Source organism: Zootoca vivipara, chromosome 3 (genome assembly GCF_965207765.1).
Source record: "Zootoca vivipara chromosome 3, rZooViv2.hap1.1, whole genome shotgun sequence".
Lineage (NCBI taxonomy): Eukaryota > Metazoa > Chordata > Lepidosauria > Squamata > Lacertidae > Zootoca > Zootoca vivipara.
The window spans coordinates 60799764-60815696 of record NC_142586.1 but is presented as its reverse complement, the minus strand read 5'-3'; the positions used below and the strand labels follow the sequence as shown (position 1 = coordinate 60815696).

At 43.5% G+C, this 15933-nt stretch overlaps 1 protein-coding gene across 2 annotated transcripts; it reads left to right on the top strand.

Moving 5' to 3' along the window:
* The first annotated feature begins 4200 nt into the window (after window positions 1–4200).
* FUCA2 (alpha-L-fucosidase 2) lies at window positions 4201–14252 on the top strand. 2 transcript variants are annotated; one of them, XM_088666237.1, is made up of 7 exons: window positions 4201–4311; window positions 6966–7153; window positions 8052–8391; window positions 11160–11370; window positions 12013–12203; window positions 12894–13002; window positions 14033–14252. In XM_088666237.1, exons 2-7 carry the CDS (start codon window positions 7009–7011, stop codon window positions 14171–14173), a joined length of 1137 nt encoding a protein of 378 aa, XP_088522363.1. In that variant the 5' UTR covers window positions 4201–4311; window positions 6966–7008; the 3' UTR covers window positions 14174–14252. The 2 variants fall into 2 exon arrangements, with proteins under 2 accessions (XP_088522363.1, XP_034964728.3); XM_035108837.3 differs by lacking the exon at window positions 4201–4311 and adding an exon at window positions 4672–5322.
* The last annotated feature ends 1681 nt before the right edge of the window (window positions 14253–15933 follow it).

The window sequence follows — 15933 nt, the reverse complement described above, 5'->3', positions numbered from 1 at the left end:
ATATGCATTGTAGAATACATGTTTGTTTTTAGATCATCTGCGTACTTCCTGTTATATAAATTTATCACCAGGTATGAAAAAGGCAAAGTGCAGCAGGAAACTGTGAGATTTAACTCTTCTGTTAAGATTTGTTTTTTTAAAAAATGTAACCCAGCAAGTAGCTAATGATTGTGATCCAGCAATAATATCTGGCAAATTGCAGATATTCTTCCTCCGTTACAATGACTGCAAAAAAGAGGCTATTTGTGCAAATGAATGAATGTGTCTGTTTGAAATGGAATCCACTGCTCTGCATTACTCTATAGCTTACTTAGCACAGTGGTTAATATATCCTCTAGTGCAGGCATCCCCAAACTTCGGCCCTCCAGATGTTTTGGACTACAATTCCCATCTTCCCTGACCACTGGTTTGGGGATGCCTGCTCTAGTGGAACTACTCACCATAGATGGTAATGACACTCTGCCACAAGACATAATCCTACAGCTACTTGTTATGACATAAAAACTGTACAAGTTTTCAACAGTGTTGTTGTGATTCTCTGCTGTAAGCGAACAGTAACCGAGCCTGTTGTTTCTTCAAGATTGGATTCAATAGTTTTCAAATTAGGACAGAATGGCCTGGTTCACACAACACAGTAAGCCAAACTTAATAAAACTTGTTTGGCAAGGAGAGAACCCAGGTTCCCATGACATGAGATGTGGGAATAAAAAAGCCTAGGAAAGAGCAAAAGGGCTGTGATGGTTCAGGAATCTGTATGGTTCCATTAAGCCAGGCATCCCCAAACTGCGGCCCTCCAGATGTTTTGGCCTACAACTCCCATGATCTCTAGCTAACAGGGCCAGTGGTCAGGGATGATGGGAACTGTAGTCCAAAACATCTGGAGGGCCGAAGTTTGGGGATGCCTGCATTAAGCCATAGTTTGGCTTACCAGGTTGTGGGAATCAGGCCACTGTATTTATTATGGTCAAAAAGGGTACTAAACAAAACTCACCAACTCCATCTGCAGTACAGACCCTGGTGTGGATTAAATGCGATCAGCAGAACACTTCGTATGTACAGAAAGCAAGTACAAGCCTGCAAGGACAGGCACATTTCAAAGACCTATTGCTGGACCCAACAACACAAGAGGCAATTACTCCTTCTGGTTCATTTCTGAAGATGCGGAAATAGCTAATTTTCTTGAATTGTACCATGCACTCTTTATACACTAATAGTGATTCTTTGCATACTAACTCTAGGGCTGAAATCAGACAACTGCACAGTTTCACATGGTCAAAGGATTTTTGAACTTGTATTCTTTAAAACAACAGTTTCCCATGCTACATAGAAGCCGTTATTCTAGGGAAGTTTGAAAAATGGTTTATAACAAGCCACTCTTGTTGGACTCGGTTAAAGCAGTTCTTTGGATCAAAGTACTGTACAGAAATGTGAATGTTTTAGCTAATTACATACGTCCAACATTTGACAGAGAAAAATGAAGTGTACTTACTTCCTAGTCATGAGTTTATGATGATAGCTGAGCTTGCCAAATGTCTAAGACACCAGCTGGATCATCTACCAAAGACATTTTGAAATAGTGGCTTCCGAATTGTGTTTCCTACAGTCCAGAGAGCACAGTTGGCTGTGTTCTTAGATGCAAGAAATCAGCTGATTAAATGAGGTCTTGAGTTTTACAAGTCCATTCATCATTCCATTTGTAAGACTGTCTGTCATGTGAGAACGTTTTTGAACTTCAAGATATCAGAAAAAAGAACTTGGTACACACAGTCAGGTTGAAAAATTCTACATTTCAAGCATGAATACTAACTTGCCCCATTTTCAATGGGTCACAAAAGCTGTAAAACGTAAGCCAACACAGTGAGTTGTTATTCGGTTGAATAACAGACCCATTGAAATTACTGGGCCTACATGAGTCATGGGCCATTGATTTCAATGGGCCTACTCTAAGTGAGTTAATTCAATACAATCCAGTATTCCCTTTGGCATCCGAGACATCAGAATGAAAGGTAGTGTATGTATTCAACATAACAGTTCGTGTTTCAAATAAAAACGTCAGGTCAACTTTCTCAAACCAAAATACATTAACAGGGTCTCTGAAATGAGGGTTTTTGAGCACTCTGCTGTATTATTATTTATTGTCAAACTCCTGCCTTCCTTTAAAAATACTAATTTAGATTTTAAAATGCACATATCCTATATACTCCACCCTTCATAAGCTTCCCAAGGGATGAGTAACTTACAGAAAAGTTATGTTGCTGAGTGGGGATTGCAAATGCTTTTTGCTCAAAAAAGAATTGCAGCAGTTATTATGAGTTATTAATAAACAGCCACAATAAATGAATACACTGCTTGCTTTCTAACTACTGTATTTAAATCTTGAATTTATCCAAAGAATTTCTGTAAATCTTGAATCACTTTTGACCCCCTCCATCTTAAATACCATGCCTTATCTTGCACCAAATGTAGTACTGCTAGCCTAAGACTAGCAGATGAAAGACATACAGTAACATAACATGAATCACAGAATCACAGAATTGTAGAATTGGGACCCTGAGGATCGTCTAGTCCAGCTTGGGTCCCCAGCTGTTGTTGGACATACATCTCCCATCACTCTCGACTCCTGGTCTTGCTAGCTAGGGATGAAGGGAATTGTAGTCCCGCAACAGCTGGGGACCCAAGGTTGAGAAACGCTGGTCTAGTCCAACCCTCTGCAATGCAGGAATATGCAGCCGTCCCATCCAGGGCCTAAACCTGCAGCCTTGGTGTTATTAGCACCATACTCTAACCAACTGAGCTGCTATCAAGCAGAAACTTGCATTTGTTGCACTGTTTAGGGTTGACACTGGAGGAGAGTGGGGCTGTGGTGCCTTTATCAGCTATGTGGCAGGCAGATATCAAACAGAGCAACCATTTTCTAGTATGGAAGTACAATTATGGATAAAGCTTCACTTGTTGATATTTTGCCCACTGGACATCTTATGACTTCTATGCAACCCCTGCCTAATTTTGGGGCAGTCCACCCCCTCCTGCAAAAGTGTGCACAAATTTGCATGAGATATAAGGGAGCACATTCAAATGTGTGTCTTACTTGGCAACTGCACCGAAGGGCCAAATCAATGCACAGTAAACCGAGCCCAGAAATTGTGTTGCCCTGTCTATGCACATGTGTGCAGTGCAGTCAGGCCAGTTGCTGCAGAAGGTGGCTGCTGCCTCGAACCAGGCTCTGGTGGCACTCTGGGAAGGTGGCAACTTCCTCCATGTGTGGTCTTACGTGACACCTCCTTGGTCCGTGGCAATGAGACGCCGTGGGATTTGTTCGCTGTGACTTGGCAGAGCTGTCTGATGAGGTGTTGGGAGCCGGCGTCCTTTCTCTGTGACTTGATCCAGGTGGCTGAGGAGACCACTGGCAGGTCGTTGAGGGGGAAGGAATGACCTCACGACACAACCACAGCAGTTGGTTATCATTCTGGAGCTGTCCAAGGTCGTGCGCAGTGGAACTGCGTTGCCACTGAGAAGGGCCTGCTGGTCTCAGCGCTGTGTGTCATAGGCGTACCCACCATGCCCCCCCCCCGAAGCCGGCCCGGACCTCTCCGCTGCGCACGGGAGAGCCCGGTGAGTGATGACGAGCGGCTCTCTCTCCGAGGCGGAGCAGTAGCGCTGCGCAACTTGCAGTCAGCCACCGCGCGGCGCGAGAGGAGGGGCCGGGGAAAAGAGCGGGAGGCAGCGCGGAGGCTCCACCAATCAGGCTCGGCTTCGCCTGACGAGCGCCGCCGGCGTCCTATAAGAAGACGCGGCAAACGGGCCGAGGGATGTTGTTGTTTTTGCGTGTTTGGAGAGAAAGGGAGTGCGAGAGGAGAGCCGGCGGCTGGCTGGCTGGGGCCGGCAGGAGCGGGAAATGTGGTCCCGGGAGTGGGCTCGGCCGCTGCGGCGCCTGTGGCCGCCGGCGTCCTCCTGCTGCTGTTGCTGCCACTGGTGGTGAGGCAGCTGCTGAAGCAGAGCGCGCTCTTCCCCCGCCCTTGCCAGGTCGGCGCGTGGCTCTCTGTGTGCGCGTGAGTGTGTGTGTGTAATCCTCTCGGAGTACTGTCTCCACCCAGCCGCAGCCCTGCCGACGCCGTCTTGGATGCTTCTCATTTGCCAGTCCTGCCCAGCGTAGCCCCTTGCCTGCTTTCTGCCCATTCTGCGTTCCCCGCTCTTCCAAAGAGGGGCGAGCCCGTTGCTGGAATCAGACAAGCCGGGAGCGCAGAAGCAGCGGCAGTAGGAACTTCGGCTCCAGAAGGACTTGCTGTTCACCAGTCTGTTTCTCGGAAGCCGGTGAGGAAGCTTCGCCTTTTGAAGCATTAAAAAGCAGAGTCAAATCATAATGACTTCTTCTCCCCATTATAAACGTGTCCCTTCTGCTGAGAAAGTGGCTAACCTTTTTTCTCCATCCTGACGCATATCCTAAAGTGGAGAGGCTGTAGTTTTTTTAAAAGGGGGGGGGCCGCCGGAGGGATCTGTGAACCACGGCGCTGCATAGGCTTAAGACGGTCCTGCCCGCGCAACTGCTCTTTCGCGGCCTCCGGCGATCTGCTCCGTAGCCCCGCCCACGTTCCCACTTTGTGGCCCCTCCCCTCCCGCGCCTTGGCCCCGCCCCTTGCCCCCCCCAGTTTTGATCCTGGGTACGCCCCTGCTGTGTGTGCGTATAGCTTCTGATGCTCTGTGGACTTCTGTGCCTGCTCAACCACAGTCGATGCTCGCAATAAAGGCTGGCAAACGCTCCCCAGTTTTTGTTTTACTTGCGGCAGGAAGCCCCACTGATTTGAGAAGCACCTGCGAGGTTAGAAGCTCGACCCGATCTCAGCACGCATCTCCCAGAAACGACTTCCTGTTCGGAGGCCAGAGCGGAAAATCAAACTTGGCCAAAGGCGAGTCATTATTTTGGTCTGCCGGAAGAAGAGAAAGCAAATGAGAAAGACCCAGACCTCGCAAGAAGCGGAAGCAGCACTGCCTCGCCCCCGCGGTCGGTGCTCGGTCAGCTGACCGCAGTCCCGCGAAGACGAGACGCAGAAAGGAAAGGAGGACCTTAGCCAGGGGCTGCTGCTGCTGCCTGATGTCTCCGCCGGCGAGCACCTCCATCCTTCGCTCCCCAGCGGCTCCTCTGGGGCTGCTCCTGCTCCTGCTCTGCTTGCAGCTGCCCTCTCCCGGAGATGCTGCTCTCTACGACCCCACGTGGGAGTCGCTGGACTCCCGGCCTCTCCCCGCCTGGTTTGATGAAGTCAAGTTCGGCATTTTTATTCACTGGGGCATCTTCTCGGTGCCAAGCTTTGGCAGCGAGTGGTTTTGGTGAGGCTCCCCACCCACCCACTGCTCAAGCTCTTTAACCTTGCCCACCCCTCTTCTTCCCGAGCGCATCGTGCCGGCCGATTCCTTTCGGGTGGGAAATCTGTCGCTGCCTCCCTGGGGTACCAACTTGAATAAAATATTGGAGGGGGGGGTAGGTCAGCCTCGTCCCGCATAATGGCTCACAAGACATAGTGCACGTACACCATTTGAATGGCAATGCCCAATTGCCCATCAATCTTGGGGGCCTGCCCTGGCCCCCTCAGATATTTTATTGGGGAGCCCAAAGTTATATTGGCCCCTAGGGGTTGGCTCCTATGCTGTGCTCCTCAGACTCAGCCATGTGCCAGAGAGGGACAAAGTCGGAAGCCCTGCCATTTTACCTCTGAGGTAGGTGGGCTCTATCTATTCAGTGAAAGCTACTCTGCCCATACTTAGAGGTATTGTTTCATGTAAGTGGGGGGGCTCTAAGGATGAACCCTTGGGGAATCCTGCACCTCCACTAATGAACTGAATTTGAGGAGCAGCCAAACAGTTGCCCATCATGACATCGCATAACCTCCACGCAAGCAAATAAGAGTTGCATGCTCAGTGAACACTGGAAGATTTGTAGTCTCCCTGCAAACGTTTTCTGAATAAATGGAGATGAGCGCGCAATAAACAGGCTGTATGAGAAGTGACTTGAGTTCTAAAGCTGCAAACAAGCTCCAGGGCAAGGAGCAATTTCACACAAGTGGCTTATACTGGTTTGGACTTTATGTCCATCGACAAAGCAAAGCTTATAATGATTAGGATGTGCAGTTGATTTTTCTTCACTCCATTCATATGTGTGGCATAAATAGTATGAGAGAGAGGCTTTAAGTAGAATAATAGAAGCATAACCACCCAACCCCACCCCACTCGCCACTCCCACTCCCACTCCCCCCTTTCCCTTTCTCTTTTCTTCTTGCTAATTGTTTAAACCTTATACATTGATCACTAATAATGAAACATGTAGATATTTTTCCACATTTACTATGCTATTTTTATGATATACAAATGACATGAGAAGACTTGTATACTTGTTTATATAACATTATTCTTGTTTATAAAACCCAATTAAAAGAAAGAAAGAAAAGGGGGGGGGGCTCAAATGTGCTTTTTAGCCCTGTGTGTGAAAATGGTTTAAGCATCACTTGCAGTGTGCATGAGAAACCTAGAACCCAATTTGCATTAAAGAGACTAGAGAAGCATTTGCACCCTGAAACTCCATTTGTATCCAGTTCTGCCTTAAGTACTGACTTCTACTCTTGCATTCACTAATTATGCAACCTGCTTCACATGGGGAAGATCCATAGGTCAGTTCTAGAGCTTCTGCTTTGTATGCAGAAGGTCTCAGGTTCAGTCCCTGCATCTCCAGGTAGGAGCTGGGACAGATTCCACTTCAGAAATCCTAGACAGCTGCTGTCATTGTAGCCATTGCTGAGCTAGATGGACCAATGGTAGGCCTATGATTTGGTACAAAGCAGCTTCTTGTGTTTCCTAAATGCCCCATGATCAGGACAGCTGCAGGAATATACTCCAGAACATGTTTGAATCTGTTGTTTGGGAACTTCTGAATGCTTCTGCCTTTGTGTGTGCAGGTACAGTGTTTGTTTCCTTTGTAGGTGGTATTGGCGGAAAGAAAAGAGAGAGCCCTATGTAAACTTTATGAAGAGCAACTATCCTCCTGGTTTCAGTTACGAAGATTTTGGCCCTTTGTTTACAGCAGAGTTTTTTGATGCCAACCAGTGGGCAGACATTTTGAAAGCATCAGGTGCCAAATATGTTGTCTTGACTTCAAAGCACCATGAAGGTAAACTTGAATGTATTTCTTTCTGGTTTGTTTCAGCAGACAAAAAGCCTGGGTGGGGCTTCCTCATTCAGCTGCTTAGATACAGAGGTTTTCAACCATTTTGAGTCCATGGCTCCCTTGGCCAACTACATTCTTTCTGCGGCTCTCCAAGTGTCAGAAGCTCAGTTATGTCACCCCTTGCATTCAGAGCCGCCAGTCCCTCACCAGTTTTCGAACACACTCCCTTGTGGAGTGTTCCCTCAGCCTGCTCTCTCCTCCTTGGGAGTCCTCTGAGCAGCAGTCACAGCCGCCCCTGGTCTTTGAGCCATCCCAAAGAGAGGTGCCTTCTCATTCTGCCCCACAGGGGCCTGGGAAGAAATTTCCCCCAGCCTTAGCAGCCCGATGGAGACTGGCCAAAAGTGGTGAGGCCAGCATCTTACTCACCTTGAGAGGCAGCAGTGGCTGCCACTAGGCCTGCATGGCGGAAAGGCTCCTATTCAGCACTGGGCACTCAGCTCCCAGGCAGGTATTGCACACGGCAAGCACAAGAAAGAACAGTGGCATCTGCCTACCTGCCCGGCCTCCCACTTGGCTGTCCATTCCCAACAGCAACGGCTGGCAGACTGTACTCCGTAAAACAGCTAATTTAATTTGGAGCATGCTTTAGTTAAAGAACATACAAGCCAGTTGGATCAGGCCAGTGGCCCATCTAGTCCAGCATCCTCTTCTCACAGTGGCCAACCAGATACCTGTTTGAAACCTGCAAGTAGGAGCTGAGCACAAGAGCCCTCTTCCCTCCTGAGGCTTCCAGCAACTGGTTCAGAAGCATTAGGTTAAACAAGAATGCAAAATAAAGGCACGTGATATATTTACATTTACAATTATAATTATTTTATTAATCCTAACATTTGTTTCCTAGGTTTTACATTGTGGGGATCTAAATATTCTTGGGCTTGGAATGCTGTTGATGTTGGACCCAAACGGGACATTGTGGCTGAATTAGCATCATCCATTAGAAATAGAACGGCCTTACACTTTGGACTCTATCACTCACTGTTTGAATGGTTCAATCCTCTCTTCCTTGATGATGCCTCTACTGGGTTCCTAAAAAACCGATTCCCAAGTGCCAAGTCACTCCCAGAGTTGTATGAGATTGTGAACATGTACCACCCAGAGATTCTGTGGTCAGATGGAGATGGGGGTGCCCCAGACACTTACTGGAACAGCACTGGCTTCCTAGCTTGGCTTTATAATGACAGGTGCGTCCATTTCACCACTCCCCACCCTTGAAATAATGCATTCAGTATTAATATTTGTAAGAAACTGGTTTCCTAACAGCTTTTTCATAGCATTTTGTGCAACTCATTGCTTCAGGCTGATGCATGTACAAACAGTTTCTTAGGAGTAAGTCCCACTAAACTGACTTCTGAGTGAACATGTGTAGGATTTAACTGTTGATTAATCATTTCATGGTAACAAATTCTAATTTACTTACCTAAATAAGATATTGAGAGAGAATGGGGTACTTCATACTAGTTCCTTGTGGTTTTGGAATGTGGCTGTCATTGCAGGTGCCTGTGATTTCGGACTTGTAGTTTCACAGCTTAGGAGTCCTGGACGAGTGCAGTTTTCTTCTTCAGTAGTTTAGTGACATTTATAACCCAGTGCCCTGACTTCTTCATTTCAAATACTTGAAGTCTTGATGATATTTGACCCAATTCTGCTGGAAGCATTTGTCTAAACCAGCCGCCTTCAACCTGATGGCCTTCAGATGTTTTGAACCAAAGCCAGCCAGGGTGGTCAGGAAGTATGGTAGTCTGAAACATCTGGAGGACATCAGTTTAGCAAAGGCTGAAGTAAACCAGCCTTTCTTAACCTTGAGCCCCCAGATGTTCTTGGATAGCAGCCCACATAATCTACAACAACTTGTGGAAACTCAAGGTTGGTGAGGACTGGTCTAAATGCAACTCAGTCTGACGCATTCTCTACTGTTCTGCAGCCAGGAGTCCTTTACCACTGATTCTTCATATGTTGTTGGAAGTCACATCTCCAATGAGTTGCGGGCGGGATGTGTGTGTCCAGTGGCAGATGTAGAGGAAGGCCCGAAGTTGCTTAGAAAATGATTTGAAAATGTTGCTTAAGCATTTCAAGAAAATCGTAAAGATTGGCCTATTTTTAATAGTTTAGATAGACCACAGGATTTCCTTTTGGTGTAATAGGACTTTCTGATAGCTAAAGAACTGCCAGTTGATTTATCAACTGCTTATTTTTTGAAGCTGGTTTCTTTCTGGTGTGCCTGTAAATAGAGGATGGAAAATATTAAAAAACAAAAGAAAAACACATGGCAGCTTTTGTTGAAAATGTGAAATAGCTTACACATTCTCAAAAAGGCCCTGCTGTTGAGATTTTGGTTTTATGCAAATATGTGTTATATTTATTTGAGTAAGTACTTCAGATGATTAACAGCAAAACCCTATGCATGTCTACTGAGAAGAAAGCCCATTTGAATTCAGGTAAGTAGGTACAGGATTGCATCATTTGGCAAAATGAAATTCATTTTATCAGTAGGCAACCTGAGTCCTAAACAGGTGTCTTTAGAGCACACACACGCATGAATTAGGTATGAACAGTTTCCCCTCCCCCCCCCTCTGTTATTGTCCCATCCTGTCCTTGGTCTCACATTAATTTTTCTTTTGTTTTGTTGTAGAGAAAAACTCTGACATTTCAGAATTTGTGCTTGTGACTCCATTTTGCTTTGTCATTATTTCACTGGTATTTAACATTTCTCCCTCCCTCCCTCCGCACAAGTGCTTCAGCACACCATCATCTTCAGTGCATGGTGTTGGTTTTCTGCAGGTACAAAAATTGATCAGTAAATAGGCTCATGCTCAGTACACTGTTAATGTCCAATGTTCTTCCTCTCTGTTCCATTTTTATTTTACTCCTTTTCCCTCTCCTGCAAGTACTTAAGCATAGTGAACATATAAGTGCATATTGGCAACCTTGCATAGATAGATAGATAGATAGATAGATAGATAGATAGATAGATAGATAGATAGATAGATAGATTCTGGATGGGGCTTGTGTGACATATCTGCATCATCCATAAAGGAAATGCAAGAAAATGCACTGCTGCTGCCATCTTCCAGGAAATACTTGGGAAGCCCAGGTTGCTTTTTTTATTCTGTTGTATGGAGGACAACAGGGAACGCTAAATATCCCACATGTCACCAAACAAGTGTAGTTCCTGTCCCCACCTTTTTTTCCTTCTTCAGAATTAAGAAACCCCAATAAAAGTGGCTCCCTGACAGTGTGTTACCTTATTACTGCTGAGATGTGGCAGCTTTTGGCACTTCATGCTTGCTAGCCATCAGCATTTTTAGGAAGACAGCCTTAGCCTTTTGGGCACTTTCTGGGACATTGCCAGATGCCAAGTGAAATGTAAAAATACAAAATGCTATTACCTTGCAGGGGTGATAAAATAGTCTTCTTCCAGGTGATGATTAGAGCACATATACATTTTGAAGCCAAAGCTGAGGGACTGTGTCAGTGACATCCCTTGGGGCCCCCAAAAGTTCCAGTAGCAAATACCCATAAAAAGAGGATTGGCACTCTTAAAAAAAAACTAGTGCAAAAGTCTTGGTGCTTGAAATAGACTGGCATTTTTAAGAAACTGGCATTTCTAAGTTAGAAAAGACTTTCGATATTTCCAAGACACTTATGCGAATGTATGTAGAGTCCCCACAAGTGTAGCATGCTAGAGCAGAAATGATGAGGTTGTGGTTTTGTATAGTATCCTCAAGTGTTAGCTGTTTTTAAACACCCAGAAGTGCATAATCAGCTAGGTTAAAATATTTGATTTAAAAGAAAATGCACAGAGAGTGTACCACTGCATCAGTTGTTTTTTTTTTAAAGTCCTACCTATTAGGAAGCATTCGATAATAGTAAAGTGCTTATATTGAATCTACTGAGCTTCCTGTTAAAATAAAGCACTATATCTGAACAATATTATTCTCCCCCTCCACAGCCCTGTTCGGGACATGGTTGTAACAAATGATCGCTGGGGAGCTGGCTGCATTTGTAAACATGGAGGGTATTACACGTGCGCCGATCGTTATAACCCAGGACACCTTCTGCCCCATAAGTGGGAAAACTGTATGACGATAGACAAAAATTCCTGGGGATACCGGAGGAATGCACAGTTGAGTGACTACCTAACAATTGAAGAGCTTGTAAAGGTAAAACGATACAGAATCTGGGGCTGTCATTCTTGCATTCTTTCAGATACCGCTCCTGGCAACCCTGAGTTCACTAGAGGAAACAATGTTTATAATTGTAACTTTCTTTAGAATAATTTTAAATGTTTTAGAATGCTTTTTAAAAATTATTGCGGATCCTGGGCTCCTTTGGGAGGAAGGGTGGGATGGATAGATAAATAAATCAATAAATAATTGTGCAAGAGTTTAGTGTTTGTTTCTCATTTTAAAGGGCTAGTGGCCACAAAAAAAGTACAGTACCGTACTAAGGAGCCCACTAATGAAACGCCCGTGTTGATTCCCAGAAGGAGCACTTCCAGTTGAAGAGCTAGACAAGCGTTAGGGGGACTTGTCTCCCTCCAGATGTTGTTGATGCTCCCATCAACCCTGACAATTGGACGTTTAGCTGGGGCTGATGGGGTATGTCATCTGAAGGGCCACAGTTTCCCCATCCATGAGTTAAACTTTCTTTGAACCTACAACAAGATTCTGAGTGTTATAACAGAAGCATGAATTTAGGCTTAACAACCTATATAAATATGTCATATCAAACGCTGGACAGCTATGTTGGAAATGCCAAACCCAGTGTGGCTTTTCATTGCTCCTCTCCCTATATAATTTCAGCAACTTGTAGAAACAGTGTCATGTGGAGGAAATCTCTTGTTGAACATCGGGCCCACCCACGATGGCCGCATTCCTGTTATTTTGGAGGAGCGCTTGAAGCAAATGGGGTCATGGCTGGCCCTCAATGGGGAAGCCATTTTCAGCACTAAACCTTGGAGGGCTCAGAATGACAGTGCCACACCAGGAGTATGGTAAGTCTGTGAAGCAAAAATGCAGGAAGTACTGTACCAACGTTAAGTTTACTTTTGTTATTGTTCTGCTATCTTGGCTATATTTCACTTTCCCCTCATTTGACTCTCTTCACAAGCTAGGTATGATGTAACTGAATCAGGGAGAACCCAATCAGGACTGTGGCATTTGTGCAGGGAGACTTTTAACACTTTGATCTTGATCCAGATTGAAACACCACCTGCCTCTGTTGCAGCTGCTGTTAACTCCAGGAGGAAAGTTCCATTGGTATCAATGGGAGCTCCCCTTCTGTTGAAAATAGCATCTAAGGTAGGGTGCAATCTAGATCCAAACTATACAATGGACAAGAGCAAATCCTCCCCCAAAATGCTGCGGTCTTGATCAGAATCACCCTCTTCCCCCATAGCTGCTATTTCATTAAAACTCTCTCTCACACACACGGTTAATCATTTTGACTAAGCTATCTAGTTTTGTCTTCCGTATGATGTGTGGGATTACTATTTCTAAACTATTGGGCCTTCTCCTCCTAGAAAAAGGAGGTGGTTTAAAATAACAACACACTTCTGGGGTGTGCAGTATTTGCCATGGTTACTAAATAGCTTTGCTGACGGGGGTCCCAAATTGTTTGTAGATTAGGTAGTTTCACCTGCGATCTTTAGAAAAATGATTCTTCATTTGTTAACTCCTACTAGGTATACATTCAAGCCAAAAGAAGACATTCTGTATGCCATTTTCCTTAACTGGCCATCTTCAGGAACTCTGATGCTTGGGGAACCAAAAGGCGTTACCGGAAAGACAGAGGTAAGGAATATTTGCCCATTTTTATGACTTCTGTACGATTTCTCTTAAAGAATTTCAGGACTAGAAAGAACATGAAATGCATTACAGCAAAGCATATAGCACCCTTAATAGATTAGTTTACAAGGCTAGTCAATGTCATTGTTTAACATCCATTAATTCCCGACTATGGCTATTCTCATCTGGAGACAGAGACTTTAAGTGCAAGATCTTAAGAGTCAGCATCTCTTTGAACGGCTTCTCCCATTTCATAAAAGCTCCTTATCGCCAAAAATTGGAAAAGTGAAATAATTCCGAAAATAGAGGATTGGCAAATTAAACTGTCAAGATATCAAAAGATGGTGAAAAAAATAGGAGAAAGCAAAGAAATATCAGAACAGAAAATTGGTAAAGATTGGAGTAAATTTAACGATTATATGGCAGACCATGTGGAAAACACTAACCTCTTAGCAGACAGGTGAAGGGCCCAAGTGATTCAAACAAAAATGGAAGGAAACATGTAAAAAGGTATACAGAGAACTTTGGCTATAGAAACCAAAATAGAGAAAAGGCTGGTAGTCATCACAGGGTGGAGGGGTTTTTTCCTTTGTTTTTATGTTACTATTATTACTATTATTACTTTTCCTTCTTTGTTCTTTTTTTATAATAATTTTTATTAATTTTAATACAGACAAAAAAAACATACAGTATAAGTTCTGTCCCTTCATCCTCTTCCCCCCACAGGCCCACTTCTGCCACCAGTAGTACCCATGGGAGTGGAGAGTCAAAGGGGTCCATTTTAAGGCTGGGTTTAACCTCCCCCCTCACCTCCCCCCCGTCCCTCCCCTGCCACTGAAGGGACGGGACGGAGGAGCACTGAGGTTTGGCTTTCTCCCTGCTGCTCCTTCAACACTCCTTCTTTGTTCTTTTTATATGTTATACATATTTGATTTGTATTTGATTTGATATTTCTTTTTTCCTCTGTATAATTATTAGTTTAATAAAGAATAATTAAAAATTTTAAAAAATAATAATAAAAGCTTTTCTGTTTCAGGTTAAGCTGATTGGATATGAAGAGCCATTGCCATGGGCTTCCATGGGGGAAACGGGAATGATGGTAGTCACACCTCAATTGCCATTCACTATATTTCCATATCAGTGGGGCTGGACTCTGCAGCTAACTAACATCTATTAGCAACAGACATCCTTCACTTTTGGTTATTATGACTGGTTCTCTTCTTTCTTCTTCTTCTTCTTCTTCTTCTTCTTCTTCTTCTTCTTCTTCTTCTTCTTCTTCTTCTTCTTCTTCTTCTTTCTTCTTCTTCTTCTTCTTCTCTTTCTTCTTCTTCTTCTTCTTCTTCTTCTTCTTCTTCTTCTTCTTCTTCTTCTTCTTCTTCTTCTCTTCTTCTTCTTCTTCTTCTTCTTCTTCTTCTTCTTCTTCTTCTTCTTCTTCTTCTTCTTCTTCTTCTTCTTCTTCTTCTTCTTCTTCTTCTTCTTCTTCTTCTTCTTCTTCTTCTTCTTCTTCTTCTTCTTCTTCTTCTTCTTCTTCTTCTTCTTCTTCTTCTTCTTCTTCTTCTTCTTCTTTCTTCTTCTTCTTCTTCTTCTTCTTCTTCTTCTTCTTCTTCTTCTTCTTCTTCTTCTTCTTCTTCTTCTTCTTCTTCTTCTTCTTCTTCTTCTTCTTCTTCTTCTTCTTCTTCTTCTTCTTCTTCTTCTTCTTCTTCTTCTTCTTCTTCTTCTTCTTCTTCTTCTTCTTCTTCTTCTTCTTCTTCTTCTTCTTCTTCTTCTTCTTCTTCTTCTTCTTCTTCTTCTTCTTCTTCTTCTTCTTCTTCTTCTTCTTCTTCTTCTTCTTCTTCTTCTTTCTTCTTCTTCTTCTTCTTCTTCTTCTTCTTCTTCTTCTTCTTCTTCTTCTTCTTCTTCTTCTTCTTCTTCTTCTTCTTCTTCTTCTTCTTCTTCTTCTTCTTCTTCTTCTTCTTCTTCTTCTTCTTCTTCTTCTTCTTCTTCTTCTTCTTCTTCTTCTTCTTTTCTTCTTCTTCTTCTTCTTCTTCTTCTTCTTCTTCTTCTTCTTCTTCTTCTTCTTCTTCTTCTCTTCTTCTTCTTCTTCTTCTTCTTCTTCTTCTTCTTCTTCTTCTTCTTCTTCTTCTTCTTCTTCTTCTTCTTCTTCTTCTTCTTCTTCTTCTTCTTCTTCTTCTTCTTCTTCTTCTTCTTCTTCTTCTTCTTCTTCTTCTTCTTCTTCTTCTTCTTCTTCTTCTTCTTCTTCTTCTTCTTCTTCTTCTTCTTCTTCTTCTTCTTCTTCTTCTTCTTCTTCTTCTTCTTCTTCTTCTTCTTCTTCTTCTTCTTCTTCTTCTTCTTCTTCTTCTTCTTCTTCTTCTTCTTCTTCTTCTTCTTCTTCTTCTTCTTCTTCTTCTTCTTCTTCTTCTTCTTCTTCTTCTTCTTCTTCTTCTTCTTCTTCTTCTTCTTCTTCTTCTTCTTCTTCTTCTTCTTCTTCTTCTTCTTCTTCTTCTTCTTCTTCTTCTTCTTCTTCTTCTTCTTCTTCTTCTTCTTCTTCTTCTTCTTCTTCTTCTTCTTCTTCTTCTTCTTCTTCTTCTCTTCTTCTTCTTCTTCTTCTTCTTCTTCTTCTTCTTTCTTCTTCTTTCTTCTTCTTCTTCTTCTTCTTCTTCTTCTTCTTCTTCTTCTTCTTCTTCTTCTTCTTCTTCTTCTTCTTCTTCTTCTTCTTCTTCTTCTTCTTCTTTCTTCTTCTTCTTCTTCTTCTTCTTCTTCTTCTTCTTCTTCTTCTTCTTCTTCTTCTTCTTCTTCTTCTTCTTCTTCTTCTTCTTCTTCTTCTTCTTCTTCTTCTTCTTCTCTTCTTCTTCTTCTTCTTCTTCTTCTTCTTCTTCTTCTTCTTCTTCTTCTTCTTCTTCTTCTTCTTCTTCTTCTTCTTCTTCTTCTTCTTCTTCTTCTTCTTCTTCTTCTTCTTCT